Source organism: Tympanuchus pallidicinctus, unplaced genomic scaffold (genome assembly GCF_026119805.1).
Source record: "Tympanuchus pallidicinctus isolate F22 unplaced genomic scaffold, pur_lepc_1.0 scaffold20, whole genome shotgun sequence".
NCBI classification, from domain to species: domain Eukaryota; kingdom Metazoa; phylum Chordata; class Aves; order Galliformes; family Phasianidae; genus Tympanuchus; species Tympanuchus pallidicinctus.
Genome location: NW_026294722.1, coordinates 12,695,936 through 12,713,700, shown reverse-complemented (window position 1 = coordinate 12,713,700; position 17,765 = coordinate 12,695,936). Strand labels below are relative to the sequence as shown.

The following is a 17,765-nucleotide window of genomic DNA, read 5'->3' as shown; positions in this document are numbered from 1 at the left end:
CTGGAGAATGCTGGGTTTAACAGGGAGCACTGGTGCAGGGAACTGACAGAAGTTTCCCAGAACAGCTGAGAAGGTTGAAGAAAACCTGTCTTGAAGTCTCTGATGTTTGCAGAGTGGGCCTGTGGAGAATGGCACACCAAGACTTACACGACTGAGGCATTTCGAAGGAACGAGGCTCCACACCGCCTGTATTGTTTTCCAGTTTTCCTGCTGCTTTCAGTCCCAGGATGTCCAAAACTTTGTAAGTCACTGAAGTAGTTTTGTTTGGTAGGCTCTGAATGCATTTTTTTGTTTGTTTTTTTTTTTGTCCATATCCTCATCGGTCGATGTGCAGCTGGCTGTGTCATACCCACTCCTGGACAGGTCTTTTGTAGTACACAACATTCTGCTGCACCTCTTTGTTTTTAAACTGGAAGATCGTGTACACCAAGACAAGGATACACAGAGACAAAATGCAAGGGATCACAACTGCAATTGCATTTACAGTGCTAGGCACATCATTTATTGTCACCATAATATCCACATCGTCGTGGGGGAGGCGTCTGTCTTTGCTTCGCTCGACATCCTTCTGGTTGCAGCCCATCCAGTCTTTGAGGATTGACCTGGGGTAGCCTGGCTCCACGTTCAGCCTCTGGTTATCAAACTTCCAATACTCCTTCCCCTTGTAGAAGTAGGTATAAACTAGGAAACAAAACAGAACAGTTCTCACCAAACCATTTCCAACTGATCAAACTCTGCATGCATGAGGGTGTGCAGAGAGCATGAAAGGCTGCAAGGTGGCAGCTCTCATGCCAACAGCACACACATCCCAAAACAAGGAAAATGTGCAGGCATAGTTGGAGCTTGATTAAAAGCTGAAACCCCAACCTTGGCTTGCAGGTGCCATGCTGTTCACAGAGCACCACTCCCCTGGGCCAAGACAAGCTGCTCACTTTCCCCATCTTAAAGTGTTCTGCATGATTTGTTTTCCTTTTTGTTTGTTTCTTTGTCTGTTTGTTTGCTTGAAGTTGTTTTAGTTTAAAACAAACAAACAATAACAACAACAACAAACATCTGTAAATATGCACTGCTTATTACCAAGCTACTAGCAGTCTTCAGAATGAGGGTGCCTGGCTGTGATAGTGCTTGGATGGATTCTTGGGTTTCTGTTCTCATTCTGAAAGACCAAATGCCAAATAAAACCAGTCCTCTAAACAGCAGAATCTGGAAGAGTTGGGTGTTGTTGAGAAACAGTCTCGTCCTGCTGCTAGTAACAAGCAGATGGTTTACACTACTTGTTGTCTCAAGTACCCCTCATCTCCCCAAGGAACTCCAGGATTCCTCCCCTAATCACTCTTCCGTGATCAGTGAAAAAGAAAACTTCACACCACAGAGAGAAATGTACTGGAGGAAACCTATGGAAGACCAAACCCATGCTCAGGGCCTGGCTAACTTTAAAGTACATCATGCAGGCTGGAGACAGCAAGTGAGCTAGCTACAGATAACAGACCAGAGAAAAATGTAGCTCATAATCACGGCCCAAAAAAACTTAGGCAGGGACTGCTGAGGAAGTAAAATCAGGAAAAAAAGTCCCTTTCCCATCCCAAAGAACTGCCTGTGGTTTAGCAGCTAAGAGGCTGCCTGGGTTGGGATAAGGGAAGAATCTGACTGTCTGTACTCACAGGCGTCAATGTGACCTCAGGCTGCCTGACACTTGAATCCTACCTCACCAAAAACACCCAAAACACCCCAAATCCAGCAACCCAACTGCCAAGCTAGACAAGCCGTTATCCACGTAATTTGTAAAACGACTGCAGATACATACAGCCCTCTTTGCTGATAAAAGCTCCTTGTGGAGCCTGAGGGATTCCTCTCCACACAGTGATGGGCTTTGGGTATCCTGGGTCCGTCGCCCTCTTGTCCTCGTTGTACCTCCAGTACCTGTCTCCTTTGAAGAAGTAGGTCTTGCCTACAGGCTCCCAGCGCAGAGCCGTGTCGATGCCTTCCCGGGGCAGGCAGTTCCCCAGCTCCACGAGACTGTGTGGGTATCCTGGCTCTGCTGTCACTTCCTTGAAAACCCAGTATTTATCTCCTAGAGTTGAACAGGGATACGGGCAACGAATGAACGTGCAGAATTTGTAGTTAAAGCAATACAAATGTAAAACAGCCACCACGAAGCACAGCATGGTGGAGATTAACTGTGCTGTATTAACGTGAAAGTTTCCCCTTGCAATTTTAGACCTGAAACCTCTCAATTTCATTTGGTGCTCCTTAGCTCTTGGTTTGGAAAGTTAGACAACTCTTTCCCATTCATCTTCTCTAGGCCAGTCTTCATTTAAAAGATTTCTCTCACATCCTGCCTTTGTCAGCCCTCCTTCAGGCTGAGGAGCTGCAGGATATTTAATTGTTCCCTGTAGGAAGGCCAGTCCATTTCCATTGCCTTTCTCAGAGCCTTCTCTAGTTTTAAAATGTTTTATTGAGCTGAAGGTCTGAAGCTGTGTGCAATAATTCAGAACATGTTTTTGTACAGGAGCATGGCAATGCTTTTCTGACTTACAACCTGCTGACAGATCACCTTCAGAAACTATCACAGTGAAAGGAGCTGCCGTGGGCTCCACATAAGGATAGGCATTTTGTTTCTTTAGGGAAAACACCCCTAACACGTCTTCCCAGCACCTCAGAAAAGATGTGAGCACATGAAGCAGCAGAAGCTCACGCTACACTGGCTGCAGCAAACAGCAGTGTGTCTCCCTCAGACCAAAGCAAGGACAGGGACCATAACTGCTCACCTAAACGCCACCACACGCTCTGTAAGTCAACACCCATATTGATGCCTCACCTGCAACATTCTGTTACAGATGGTCAGTGGGCACTGGCTGGAATTCAAGGTATCCATCAAGGATGCTGGTTACATTCTTCCCCAAATCTCCCCAAGCTTCTCTGACCAGGGCACCTAACCTTCATCCCTGTCACAAAATGTGGTTTCTGGTAGTCCTGGATCTGGAAAGGCTCTAACACTGTGCCATAACATATCCAAGGAGACAGCCAGGAGCCTCAGCTCCTGCTCTTCAGGGAGCATCTCTCTTGTCATCAGATGGAAGCCAACATCCACTGAACCACATTAGTTCTGCAGAGTTTCCTGGCAAGGCCAACCCACACTAAGGAATATTTTAAGGACTGGCTATCACACCGGAAGGCAGAAAGCAAAGGAGGACATTTATATATGGCTCAGCTGTTAGTACAACCAAAACCCATTAGCAAAAATGAAGAATGTGTAAGAAAAGGCCAGGTCTGTGCTAACAGCCTCTCTTTTCAGTGTATTCTTATGCCACCTACCTTCTTACCAGACTATAAGATTATGAGGGATGTTGCCACAGCAACCATCTTTGTGTTGCAAGGAGGAGAAAAGGAGCCCTGCACGACTTAGCTGGCATGGCAAATGGTCACCAAGGCACTTCTGCAAGCATACACAGATTTTTTTTAAGGCTGCAAGAGGTCTTATGGCTGAACTTTGCAACCCAAGCTGCAGCTGACTCGTGTAATTCCTTTTATAGCAGGAAAGCATCTGAACACAACAGCACAAGAGCTAGCAGTAAAACCTCAAGAGGCTGTGCAGCACCAGTGCCCTGCGCTGCTACAGCACTCCACACCTGACATACAAGCAGAGAGGCTGCTTCTGCTGTGTAGCAACACATCTTTTCTGTCTTTTGATGAAGCTGGTGACTTGGTTAGTGGCTTGGGAAACATTGGTTGCTTGAAATGCCCTCCTTGGAAGGATCCAGTGAACCTGTCCTCACCACTTCAATGCTGTGGAAGTGTGAGGCAAGGCAGGTGTGGTAGGCTCGTACTGCAATATACTGTACCTTTGAAGAAAACAAATTTTCCATCAGATCTCTCATAGGCTGCATCAATCTTTGCAGGGAGCCCTTTCCAGAACTGCTCAATTTGCATGGGATATCCCTCCTGCACCCGGTTGTTGCGCAGACGCCAGAACCAGCGATCCTGAGAAAACCAGAAAGCTCTTCAGACTGACTGTTTTTAGCCTGCAGTCACATCAGGCTGCACATCCAGCAGCTAACATTACTAATTCTTGCCTAAGCCTGTAATCAACGAAGAAAGAAGTCCTGGTTTGTTGGTTGTGCTGCCCAACACCTTTTCCAGTGCAGGAACATTTAGTGGGGCAGACAGCAGCCAAAGGGGCAAGAAGTTCACAAGTGGAGATCCTCAGGAGTCAGTACTGGGGTCTGCCCTGTTCAATAACTTTAATGAATGATCTGCATGAGATCACTGAGTGCAACCTCAGTAAGATTGCAGATGACACCAAGTTGGCAGGACATGTTGGCCTGCCTGGAGGTAGGAAAGCCCTACAGAGAGCCTTCTCCAAAATAGTGGCCAGGTGCTGGAATGGGCTGCCCAGGGAGATGGCTGAGTCACTGCCCTGGAGGAGTTGAAGAACTGTTTAGAAGTTGTACTGAGGGACATGGGCTAGTGGAGAAACGTTGGTTTTAGGATGATTTTGGGTGTCTTTTCCAGCTTCAGCGATTCTATCAATCTATGATTCCAAGTTGATTACTGGGACTCTGACAAAGGGTGGAAAGAATGAGAGGAATGAGGAGCAGGGAGAGGGAAGTCTACAGCTCTAAGTATTACAAGCTCATTTGTGAGTGACCTCTGTGTGTCTCTTGCTGAGATGTCACACTTGTACAGCTGGTGTTCAACTCCTTGACCTGGGGACAGCCATTCAGCATTTCCACGTGTGATGCTGTGAGCTTCCCACAATCATGAGTTATTACATACCCCTTTAGATATGAGATCATCAGTTAAAGCTGTAGCGAACGCTCAAGAAAGAGCAAGAGGATAACCTGGTTCAAGTGTTTTCTGTGGCTGATGTGTTTGTCCACTTGATGACCTTGCACATCTATCCCTCTCCACATTCACAGCCAGGGGGCAGAGTGAAAGCTGTGAGTGGGACCATGTTTTTGAGATTAGAAGTGTTCTAACATAGGTTACTGACCAAAGCCTATCCTTCCCTGGCTGCAACTTGTGACTAAGGTTGATACAAACTCCCCAAGAGCTTCAAGTACAATGAAACCCAGGGTTTGGTGTGTGCCATCTCGGAGGCCATGAGGCTCAGTGCCTGCTCTGTTACTAACATTGCTTTCTTGCTTTACAGGTGGCTCCCTACTCAGCTTGGTGATGTTTAAATTCTCTGCCAATGCTTCCAGTTAACTTTCTGATGAACAGGCTGCCTTGGAATTCTGTTTAGCTTGAAAATCCCAACAGACAGAGTTTCTAAATACTACAAAACCAATCTGCTTACACTTCCCTCTAATGTTACTCATTTCTCAGCCTCAGAGCTTCATTCAGGAACATGACAAACGTGACCCTAACTGCCTTATACATCTACTTGTCTTTTCCAGGAACAAAGCTAAAGAAAACTTCATGAATAAGCATAATTTTTAGTACCTTGAAAACAAACATTTCTCCTCTAAAGAGAGCCACGGTGTTAAAATTGCCATCGCAGATGTTTGGTTTTGTGCCAGGAGGAGATGGCCTGTCACCTAGAGGAGGACTGGGAGGCCTAGGCTGTCTCTCGTGTTTTCTTTCCGAAGTGGAATGAATTCTGCGAACAGGAAGAGTCGGTAAAGGCCTGGTTGGCTCCAGAGGCTCAATAGGAGGACCTAGAAATGAAAAGAAAAGTGCTCAGCAAAGTCACAATTTTGGATTTCCAATGCTTCCCTCAGGTTTTAAACAGATTGGATGAACAGCGTTGTGAGGAATTTCTATGTTCTTTATGAACTACCTACAACTAAGAGCTCGCTCCCTAAAAACAAGAGGCACAACAAGATGCATCCACACATGAAGGATGTCCCAAAACAGGCGAGGGATAAGAACTGCAGAAGAGCCAGTATGTTTTCATAGGTCCTTCCAAGGAGGCTGCAGATAAAACAAGGAGGATGCACACTAATCACACTCCCAGCTGAAATGAAAGATAATTGCCACTGAATACAAACGTTTATTAGCCTACTGGAAAAACAACAACCAAAACAACAACAAGGTCAGAGTGCAAAAAAACTGCTGCAATGTAAGGGAAACTGCAGTATTAGCACACTGGACAATGCTGATCCTCATAAAAGGAGTTACCCTGTTGTTCATGACTGTCTTGTTCACAGAAGGAATCTACTGGTAAGGATTATGATAGCCACGGGGGCTGTACGCCCATGGGATCAGAAGAGGAGATCTGCAAACAAACATTCTGAACTACAGCACTTAAAATGGTTGAGCACTCAGCCCCGTGTCAACTTAGCCCCTAAATGTTCCCTTTTCAAAAGGTTCCTATAAAGAACAAACACTTAACATGCCTCAGAAGGGTGACTGAGCCACTGAAAGTCATCAAAAAAGTCATCACATTTAATTTTTATGAGTTCCTACCAAGAACTGTGCCTACAAGGTTCACGATCGTAAGTTCAGAGTGCACCACTCTGATAGCTCAGACTAACTTCTGCATAATCAGGCCAGAAGCCTTCAGATGCAAATCCTCTGACAAATCAGAGTTTCTGTTACAAGATGCAGCGCATTTTCCAGACAGAGACATGCAGCTTGGGCCTGAAGCCTTCAGCAGGAACTCCTCTGTAACGCACAGCAATCTGCTCCAGTAATTAAGCCCTGGCGCTCTGAAGGCTGTGCCTTACCCAGTGTCTGAGTTTGTGCAGGTTCAGATTCAGCATTTTTTCCATTTCCTATTTCTAGTGGCTCATCGTTTAAATATTAGTAGGTCTTGATATGGAAGAACTTCAATTTCCCCTTAACAAACTAAACAGACTAATTACTGCTGTTGCTGCAATGTCTTTTGGTTTTGACATCCTGAGACTTACAGCTGCTTTATAAAGACTTTCATAAGGATCTCCATACTTTCACAAAGTGACATGTCCTTATCCTATGACATCTCCTATTTTTATTAGCAACTATCTTGATTTTCATCCCACAACTTTGATGAATGAGTCTGTAACAATCAGAAAAATCAACACAACGGAACGGTGATACAAGAGGTGCAATAACAAAGGGACTAACACAACAGAAAGGTGCTATAAGGGAAGGAAAAAGAACTGCTCACCTGTCTCAGAACTTCTAGGCTCACAGGTAAAAACCCCACAAAGGAGGGATCTCCCAAAAGAGATCCTTCCCCCACGGCAGTCAGCCCTCAAATGAGATCTGAGAGGTGCAGCCAGGCTCAAACCCTTCTGGTTCCAAAGCTGAACTGCCTTCACCTGTGCTCCCAGGGCTGACCAGGTCCTTTCCCCAGGTGATCAATCAGTGGTTCAGCCTGGAACTCAACAGTTCCCATATAAATATTTGAGGTGAGGATTCTCTGTTGACAAGTTACCCTTGGAAAGGTGCCAGCTAATTTGTCTACATTAATTGAAGGAAAAATGACACTGTTACCATGTATTTCTCATCTACCTCTGCCCTTAGCTGGTCGGTGCCCAGTACCTTAGCAGGCCATAAAGTTTTTTTAATCAATTTCCCACACTGTGACACTGCTGTTGCTAATTTCCCCACTGCTGTTGTGAATTTCCCCAAATATTACACAGCAAGGATTTCCAGGAGCTGCCCATCATAGAAGCCAGCAGGGTTAGAGCCCCCGGTTAGCTGATCAGTATGGGAGCATCTACACTCGTGCTTTGGTTGAGGTAGGAGTGTGCCTTTGAAGAGAATCTCTCAACCAATTGCAATTTCTGTGCTTAGATTCTCATCAAAACGCAAGAAATACCTTCCTTTTCTGTGAAACTAAACTTGAAAATGCATTTCTGGAGCACATCTAGTACAAGGCAGATGCAAATAGGCATCACGGGGAAAGGCTAAAAGTAATCCATAGTTCTGCCTTCTACCAAATACATACAGAGTAAGAGACAAGTTCTCAGAACTCTATTTACCTAATGCCATCCCCAAATACCCCTGCATCTACAGACATGCTACTAGTAATCTTGCTCTCTGCCCAGATGTAAACAGCCATAGGCAACACACTGCCATGCATAGCACGTGCAACAGCATCTCCTCCAACAAGCCACCCTCCAGCTGGCACTTCTGATTCAGGCTGAGAGCTGGTGGAGGCAGGACTGAGTTGGTACAGCAGGACAAGCTGCAGAGGAAGGACTGGAACGTGGAATGAGGCCCCATGCTGATCTCACTCACTGAAAGCCAGTGCTCTGGTTTGTTCAGCTGTGTGATGGGAGCGTGGTCTTCAGCTCCTGCTTTGGCAAATTAAAAGGGGCAGAAAATTGGACGCCTGTATGGCTGCCAAATTGGAAGCCTGTGCAGCTGCCAGAACTGTTATAAAATCTCTACTGCATGTTCTGTATGATGAGATTCCTATGCCAGCACCCCACTGCAAAGTTCACCTTTCTAAATGAGATTGCAGCATGTTGCTGCAACAGAACAACAGAGGCACAGTTCTTTGTTCTCCGATTTGCAAGAGGCTAACAGTGCCGTGCACTGACCTACACAAAGGTGCATTTCTTGTTGCCACGTATAGATCAGAAAAAAACTTATTTGGTGTGAATTTGACATGGTGGAACGTTTTCATGAGACAGCTATTGGGCAGCCTGTGGAAGCCCACCAGCAGTTTCAGCACAAAGTCTACACCTGGGATAGATCCTTGTGCTGTGCAAAGCAGCTAGAAGCAAATTCCCAACATGGGAGCAGGAATTGCTCTCTGGAGCACTGCTGCCTTTAAAAAGGGTGAGATGAGCAGCAATTTGCAATGCAGAGAGGAACACCTGCTGTCAGAGGGAGCTGTCTGGGAGGGAACCAAGAAGTCTCTGTGTTATGTGCATGTGTGATGTAATTCACAGTGCCTGCTGGAAGGACCCACATAGAAAGGGAGCGACAACCAAGTCCAGGCCATTCTGCTTCTTATACGCAGCAAACAGACAAGGACTGAAACTGTATCACTGGAAGTAATAAGATTCATTAATTAAAGGCGTGGTTTCTTAAAGGCGAATAAATTTGGTTAAGAGGGAGAAAATAACAAAAAACAAAGCAGGCTCATTTCAGATGAGTATCTTCACCTTGTTAGAACAGCTCAACTATTATGGAAGGATGTGTAAGAAAACAGGTTAACACAACCAGAGCCTGGGAAACTGCAGAATGAAGCAGTGGGAGTGGGTTCTCTTGGTTCAGCGATGGCGAAGGGAGAGGCAGAGAGGAAGAAGACAGGGCAGTGGAGAAGAACTGGGGTAAATTGCCCGAAGATGCTGTGGACACTCCAGCCTTGGAGACTTTCCAGGCTCAGCCAAAAAAAGCCATGACAGGTGGCAAGCAATGCTGGCAACAGTGCTACTGTGGGTGACAGTTTTCACTAGAGACTCCAGAAATCCCTTCCAACCCAAATGCTTCTACCGTCAAAAGACTGACAGTGTAAGTGACAGGGGGAACAGAACAGCTTTATTTCCAGAGCAGGGACAGAAACATGCACAGTGTGTGGGGACAAGGGGCTGCTCAGGGGAAAGGAGCTGCGTGCTCCTTGTGAGCAGGGGATACCCAGTGCTGGACACCCGCCTGCTGTGTTGGTGACTGCGGCCAGTAGCATCTTGTTTCACAGTCAAAGCACCAGGAAGGAATAAGCGGCCATCTCGTATCATCTGCTATGTAGCATGTATCAGTATATCATTCCTGTTGCAACTAAGCTAGTTTTTGAATATATTTAATATTAATAAGATGAAAAGCCAGAAGTGAAAGACTCATTGCAATCCTTACTAAAACTGTTCCAGTCAAAAGACACTGCAGGAATTAAAAGTACTGCCCTTCATTTACACTCTGGGTTCACGGAACTGGAAATGGTTAACCTTCCCCAGTGAAATCTAAAGGCCACTCTTGTAGTTTGGTTTTCTGAGCAGGTGCCTGGCCTTGATCCATAACCAAATCCAGAGATGTGAGCACAGACTGTTCCCACTTCAAGGCTTCCAAGCAACTTCAAGGCACCAAGCCCAGGGGTGCCACCTTCAGGCTTTGGTGCTCTTCTCCCCAACAAGAGATTGGATGAATGAGATGCCCCACACAGATGCTTCAAAGGCAGCAATCTGGAGCACAAAAATGTGGCTGAGGGGAGAGCATGGCTTGAAGGCCATCACGTGGGGTTGAGAATCTCCACAGGGAGCTTTTTCTGTTACACTGCGGGCTCGAATTCACAAGGGAGGACCACTCATTACAGCCAGCCCTACCCACAGCGCAGGACAGCAGTCGCAGTCTCTCTAAGGCTTATGCACCCAGAGTCACAGACTTAGTAGAGATGAGGAAAGTTAAAATAGCACCTACAAGCCTTAAAGGCTTTAATTAATTCTAGGATGCCACTGAAATAGAATGCAGGAGACTTGTGAGGGAGATGCAGTTGTTGCAGACTGAGGTCTTGAAGTTGAAAGTCACTGGACCAACAAGCTGAGCTGGGTCACCAAATGCTTTGATTCCTTGCAATGGCCAAACTAGCTGTGGGCACTGCTCTGAAGGAGACAGCCAGGCTTCCCACACATTTTGCAGGTGGTACTGCAAATCGCTGGGATGCAGACTCCACCATTTCACTTACAATGCTGCTCTTACTGTCTTTCCTTGCCAACAATGGCTTCTTCCTTGTTGTTTTTCACTTCCCTTCTTGACCTTACGCATTCTGGGCTCCTGATAAATACTGACTGCAGCCTTGCCTCCTGTTTGTAGTTACACACATTGCATTTTTATTTTTAATTGCTGCCTTCACTTTGTCACTGAGTGTGGGTTTAAGGATAAAAGTGTGGAAGATAATCCTTTGTGCAAGACAATTCTACAGTTGGGCACACACAAAGAGCATAGAAGTCCATATACAACATTGAAACCCATGGCTCCAAGTGCCAGCAGGAACAATTTGCTCTGCAGTTAGGGGGAAGAAAAACAGCAGCAAAGCCTGCTCACTGCTTAATAAAGATGCTCTCTTGTAAACCTGAGCCACTTTAGAGCCCAATCTGGTACAAAACAAGGATGAATAGACCCTACAGAGTTTGCCAAGCATTGCTATTATGTTATTGTCATGACAGTAACCTAACTAATTCGAAACAGATGGCTGAAGGCAGAGCTTAACAGCTTTAACAGCAGCAGAGATGACTGTGAATGAGTTACTTAGGAGACACTGGCACCTTGCTATTCATTACAGAACCTGATGATGCCCACCTCGCCATCACTAACCAGGCAGTATCACACACACATCACAGCCTCTATCAACAGATCTCCGAGCAACCTCATTGAGAGAAAATTAAGTGAGAGGCTTTAGCACAGGTCTGCAACGGGTCTGATCCCATCACCTAGCTGTTGTGTGTGACTGCACGAGGGGCAGGGCCCTCCCTGGGGACTGAGCCCAGGGCCACTAACATGCAGGAAGCAGGTAGGAGCCCCCTGCAGCTGCAGTCTGTGATCTGGAGGGAAGCACCTGGCTGGAGCTTTACACTGTGTGGAGAAGAAGACTTTCTTCCTCTCTAGCACAATCAAGGCAAAAAAATGTCAGAAAGCTTTGGGGTCACAGCAGATCACCTTCGGAGTGTGACTTCCGCCACTGGCACTTAGCCTCCTCCCTTCATGCTTCCTCTGTCGCAGACCATCTGAATACCAAGGTGACCTGTGAAGATAACACAGAGAGAGGAGGCATTTAGGAGCCACTGTGTCGATAGTTGAGGACAAAATATAAGTGTACTGTCCTCCCGGCTATTGACAGAGTGTTCCCTCAACTGCACTGCACCTCCTGGAGGGATCCTGGAGGATTGGTGCCACCAGGGCCCACTATGCGTGAGCCTGCCAGCACCAAGCACGGCCTTTGTTTCAGGTCAGCTCCACCTGCAAACAAAGGGCTTTCCTGGTATTCACCCCAAGAATAAGATCACTTACAGGCAGGCTTTGGAATAAAATATAGGGTGCTTGCAGAATAAAACACTGAGCTGAGTGTTTCTGCAGGGCTGTGGCAGCTGTCTGCATTCATGGGAGGAGCTGCTCAGGCACAAAGTAAAACGTGTGATCCACAGGAGCCAGGAGATAAGAGAAGTTTGATGGGATGCTCTGACCTCAAAGCAGTGGAGAGAGGTCCCTGGTCCTACTAAACCTGCCTAGCTGCCACCAAAACAGCTCAGGGACAAGGACAGTCCCCCAGTTCAGCTCAGCACTCACTCCACTGTTCCAGCACCCACAGTGTAGCCAGCAGCAGGGCAATGGGGTCCTTGTGAGCATCACAAAGGCAGGATGGCTTTCAGAGGTGTTCCTCTGAATGACCAACTGCCACCCAGGTAACAGAGCACTCATCTGGAAGACAGGAGTCCAGGGCTGAAGTCATTGCTGTAAGCAAAAGAAGCGCTCTCCTGTGCTCTGTAACAAGGTGATTCACCCTGCAATTGGGTTCTCTGCTTTGGGGGTAAGAAAACAGTGTCAAAAATTGGCAAACTGATCTTAGGCAGAAGGAGGAGGAGAATTTAGGGCTCTGCAGGATGCTCCAACTATGGTGCCCAGGTTCAGCTCTGGAAAAAAAACTTGAAGCAGCCTGACATTTGCTCCACTGCAAAGCTGAGGGTTATTAAAAAAAAAAAAAAACCAAAAACAACTTGAAAAGACCTTCAGGGTGAGAGAAACATTTAAAGCCCAGACGTATTCATAAAGCAGAGCTCTTGCTTCAGCTAAGGAGCACTGTCAGTTCCTCCAGAAGGCAGCTGATGGCCATGGGCCAGCTCCCTCCTCTCACAACCAAGGCAGATCCAAAGTTGGTGTGGTCATGAGCAAGCCCTTGCCTCATGTGTGGCAAGGACTGGTGTGAAGCAGATAAGACTCAGTAGGTGAACCAGAGGAAGAATCTGGTATTTCCTTCTGATGTCAAGAGTCACTGGAAAGGAGAAATGTGCACATATAGGGTTGCAACACAGCAAAGGAGCCTGGTCTCTCTGCAGCATGCCAGAGATGTGGTACCAGGCAGGGCCTATCCCCGCCATGTGCTTCCTCCTATGAGCACAGCACTGTGTGGCATAGATCTAAAAGTTCCAGATCTGAGAGCTCCTCTGAACACTCCGTGCTGTTCCAGGGATGTTGGCAGAATGTGTGTGTCGCTGGAGAAGGGCCGATGGGTGGTGTAGGAGGCCCAAAAATCCCCCCAGAGATGCTCATTTCAGTTGCTGCTGCTGCTACATAAGTACTGGAGAAGGACTGCTGGGAACGAGGATCCTGCTTGTCTCTATTCTCTGCACTCAGTGAGCACAAGGAGACAGGATTAATCAGTCCATCCAAATAAGACAAAAGAAAACAAAAACCTCATTCCCCCCAGCAAAAGCAGCCTACTATTTCTACCATTATGAGCCAGTCTTCCAGCACAGATAACACAGAGAGAGTTAATGCTGTCAGCTCATCAGCTGTAAGTCTGAGTTCTTTTGTGACACAGTGAAAAAAAAACATTCATCATCTTTGCTTTGAAAGACAATAGTATTGTCAGTTTGCCAATGAGGTGAAAAGATGATAACAGCTTTCCAAAGGAAGACTGAAATGAGCATTTTAGAAACCTGTTCTGCTGCCTTCAGCACTAATACTTTAGAGATAACTGGCTATCTCAAACTGCAAAACTCATTGGTGGCATCTGCATGGCCTTTGATGCCACTCATGCCCGTGCTGCTGGCAGTCCAGGGCTCACAGTCCTTTTGGATTTCTGGAAGTGTTCAAAAGGCATGATCTTGGGCTCACTGCTAGCATGCAGCCCTGCTTCCAACTCACCTGGACCTTGCCACCTTCCCTGCTACTGCCCATCCACCTGCTCACCTAGCACAGAAACTCACCTTCTTTGCCCTTTTAAAGCAGAAGCTCTAGATGGGATGAGTAGCCACAGGGAGAATCACTCTGTCCTCAAGATCTGGGATCTCCCAGAGTAGGTACTTCAATTTTGCTTGTGAAGATTACCCTTCCAAGTTCTTTCTTCTGGTACTCGTTCTTCAGGAGGTGAACATCCATCACAGTGCTGTAGAGGACTGTCATTAAACTACTCCTCTTTTGGCACAGGAGGTATGCTAGAGGCTTGCAAATCCATCAAGCAGAACATACTTCTCTGTCTCACAATCACTAAAATCATTTTCTATAGATCAAGGTCTTGGTTATTACTCTATACCACTCCCACTTTCAGAGGGCATTATCATGAAACACTTCTAATACAAACACTTCTGGTCTGATGGTTTACAAAGCAGGGTTACCACATGGAGCTTACAGCCTTTTGGCATCAAGTCTTTCTGCCATTTCATAAAAAGCTACCTCACACATACACATACGTCATACAGATCTGGGATTGCTCTATGGGAAGCCATTGGGAAATGTGAGTGAAGCTATGAAACTGTGCTTGCAGCATAGGAGTAAAGGGGCCAGAAGAAGGTGCTATTTGCTCAGGAACTGCTGACACCCTGATCCTGGATGTCAGAGGTGGTACTGCCCAGCAGTGATTAATTTGTTCCTTGGACAGGGGCTGGTGGGGTTTTCATTACCACCTTGGACCTCAGCCCTGATGGGATGCTGCACATGCACTGACTTGGAGCTCCCGGGCTAAAAGATGTGGAGGACTGAAATCCTTGAGGTATTCTCCAGGATTAACAATTTGGTCTATCTTTGAGCAGACAGAAAATCTTCTGTTAGTGAGCTTAAGCTTCAGAAAGCCCTTGAAAGCAATGGCCTGGCTCACCAGCTCTAGGTAGCCACGTGGATGTGAGTTTTCTCTGCACATCACGTTGACCACCCTGCTCTCCAGACACAGTGTCAGAAGAGTCACTTCTAACTATGAGAGCTACCTTATAGTCCATTACAAAAGGCTGCCTACAGCAAGACACGAAGAACAGAAGCAGCAGTGCTGAAAGAGGATCAGTTCAAGTTGTGCAACAACGCCATGTTTGAGTATGCTGCTTCTCTCTAACTGCACAGTAGCTGCATGCAGCCCTGACTTCAATACTAGGACAAATAACAGAGGCAGAAAACCTAGCAGAATATCCAAGGGACCTACATTATAGTGTCATTTCCAGTTTAACTCCTTCCTGGCCATCCCACTCATAACATGGGCCCCTAAGTACAATGGGAGCTATCATTCTGAGAAAGACACAAGAGAACAGTTATGATATTTCCCTTTTTTTTTGTCAAGGAACGTGCTGCAAGAAGCACCTTTCGGAAGACAAAAATCCTGCTGACTTTTCTTATAGTTCACTCTTTGCCACACTCGGTGAGCTGCTGCCCCTTTCATCATTAGCTTGTAAGTCAGAGCAACATTTTAAACATCGACCTTACACTAACACGACAAGGCACAAGCAAGATTTCACACCACCTGCTGTCTCTGTAGGTGAGTTTTGAAATACATCCAGCAGAAAATAACTTAGTCATGCAGCAAATTATTAGATGACAGACTTAGACATTGTTTCCCAAGGGATAAATGAAGATGCAACATAAAAACACATTTAAAGTGCAACATTGTCAAAGAAGACAAATCAGGCTTAAATTTCAGTAGTGTCTCTGTTCTTTGATCTGCAAGTTCAGTGGAATGAAAATCTGTAGGTTTGAATTTGATTTTTAAAAAAAGGATGCTACATGCAAGGCAGTGCTTTATGACTTATTTTACATAGTATGTTCCAACATCATTCATATTGAGCATCATAGAAAATGTCAGGGCAGCAAATCAGGACATCCTGTTTTTTTGCTAGTGCTTTGGTAGACAGCACCCTCAAAGCAAGACAAGGCAGACTGGTGTTGTGGAAATAAGGCACATTCATGAAATGTTACTGCTATAGCTACAAGAAAGATATTTCAACAGGTCCTTCTCAGCCCTAAGGCACTCTGATGGAAGGATTTGTTCTCATATCTCCTGTTCCAGGGTGAAATATAATCTGCATTTTCCACCTTTTCTCTGTGACCTTAGCAGAGAGATTCCAGAACCCTGTGCTTAGAGATGAAATCTCCACCTTGGGAAGCAAAGCTCCCTATGCAGAAGCTGTTACTTATTCTCCCTCCACAAGTAAGTCTCTCTACAACTACCAACACCATTCCTAGCCCACTCCAGTTCACAGGTCTCAGAGAGCAGCCTCACACGACTCTGTGACAGTCGACAAACTCATTCCTGATTCCAACCTGTACAGGTGGTAGTTCATTCACACCACTTTCTTCAAGCTGAGTTTAAATTTTAAGCATATTATATTGCATAAGGAGAATCTTAACGTAGCTAGTGGCTAAAGTTTAATGTCAGCAGGTTGAGTAAGAAACAACTTGAAGTCTAGCGGCGCTGCTGGAAAGCTGTGAGCAGCACAGTGCTGAGCTCTCTGCTCTGTTCCAGCTATGCACAAGCTGCTATGCAGCTCTATTAGGAACTGTCAGCCCATGAGGACATGAATGAGCCTTAATGGCCCTTACCAGCCTCTCTGGTACCTCCAGGCCCACCCTGTCCATGGGCCCAGAAGACATTTCAGCTCAGCCCTGGAATTTGGGTCCCTGCCTGGGCAGTGCTGACATTGGCTTGAATCACAATCATGGAAGAAATACATTTGTCAGTTCCTCATCTGTTCCCTTTGCAAAAAGGTATCTGGAAATAGAGAAGCCAGTCATATTTTCTCAACTGTATTTTCACCGTCAGCATGTATTCTTTTTTCTTTCTAATTCACAGGAAATAAATCAGCATTTCAAAATAGAAACAGCGTAGTGACATTTTATGAGCTTTCTTAAATGAAAGCGTGGGTATTTAATGAAGCTTTAATGCTTCCTACCCCAGCACTTAATTTCAAAACCATCCAGAGTCTCTGCAATCCAGGTTTCTTGAGTACATACATACTGAGTGAAATAAAGCATAATTAAATAATACTGCATGACAATTGCCAAACAACTTTATCCATTAATGAACAATGAAAAGAAATCTTCAGTTGTGCTAATGAAAAGAGCCAGTCCTCCTGGGTGTACTTCATGCCATCTTATTTAAATGCTGGATCTCACCTTGATATCTGCCTTCCAGTTTGGGTGAACTACAGTCATATAAATGCCTCTTTTTGAATTTTTTCCCATTACCTAGGCAAGAGTTAGTGAAAATAGCCCAGATGGAGATGCCTGTTCTTTGGATATGTCAGTATGCCTATGAATCTCATTCCAGTCACCAAAATAACAGACTACAACAATCAGCATACAGCTCAGACCTCTGAAGTCTCCCTGTGCTTCTTTAGTTTTATGGGTTTTGGCACAAATTCCATCAGCAGTAATTTAAAATTTACTGGCAGATTATTGCTGCAAAAGCTGACTAGTATTGGATCTGTCACTGATTCCAGCAGCAATCCCTTAGAAACACCACCGTTCTGTGATGATTTTCCACTGACAACCATCTTATCAACATTTAATTCCTATAATATTTGCTCTAATGGTACTGGGAGCTAACTCCAGGTGGATACAGCTGTGAATATCGTCTAGCTACATAGCTAGCTAGCAGCTAGCTACAAGTATCATATAGCCTATCTGTCAAACTTGCTCTTTTCCGAAAAAAGGAAATCAGGCATGTTTGACAAAACATTTTCTACAAACTACCATGCACAGTATCAGATCAGACCTCCCAGCCTCCATTAGCATCTCCTAGCTCAGCCTGCCACTTTGACTGTGGCTTCCCAAACCCATCTCTCCCACTGCTCCCAGTCTCCTTCAGTCAACCACTCCGAAGATTCCTGTTCTCAAGCCCTGATATCCACCATTCCATCAGATGGTGCCATATCATTCCCAGCCCTTGATCTTCTCATGTAATCCCTCCATCTCCT

At 45.7% G+C, this 17,765-nt stretch overlaps 1 protein-coding gene across 5 annotated transcripts in view; it reads right to left on the bottom strand.

The window, feature by feature from the left end:
* Positions 1-230: 230 nt before the first annotated feature.
* Positions 231-17,765, bottom strand: part of MMP24 (matrix metallopeptidase 24) — a 41,035-nt gene continuing 23,500 nt past the window's right edge. For all 5 annotated transcript variants that reach the window (XM_052684001.1, XM_052683996.1, XM_052683998.1 and 2 more), the window contains exons 6-9: positions 5,446-5,660; positions 3,843-3,981; positions 1,805-2,071; positions 231-681 (exon numbers count right to left, since the gene is read on the bottom strand). In XM_052684001.1, the coding sequence (XP_052539961.1) occupies positions 344-681; positions 1,805-2,071; positions 3,843-3,981; positions 5,446-5,660 (959 nt within the window). In that variant the 3' untranslated portion in view covers positions 231-343. The remainder of the gene's footprint in view (positions 682-1,804; positions 2,072-3,842; positions 3,982-5,445; positions 5,661-17,765) is intronic.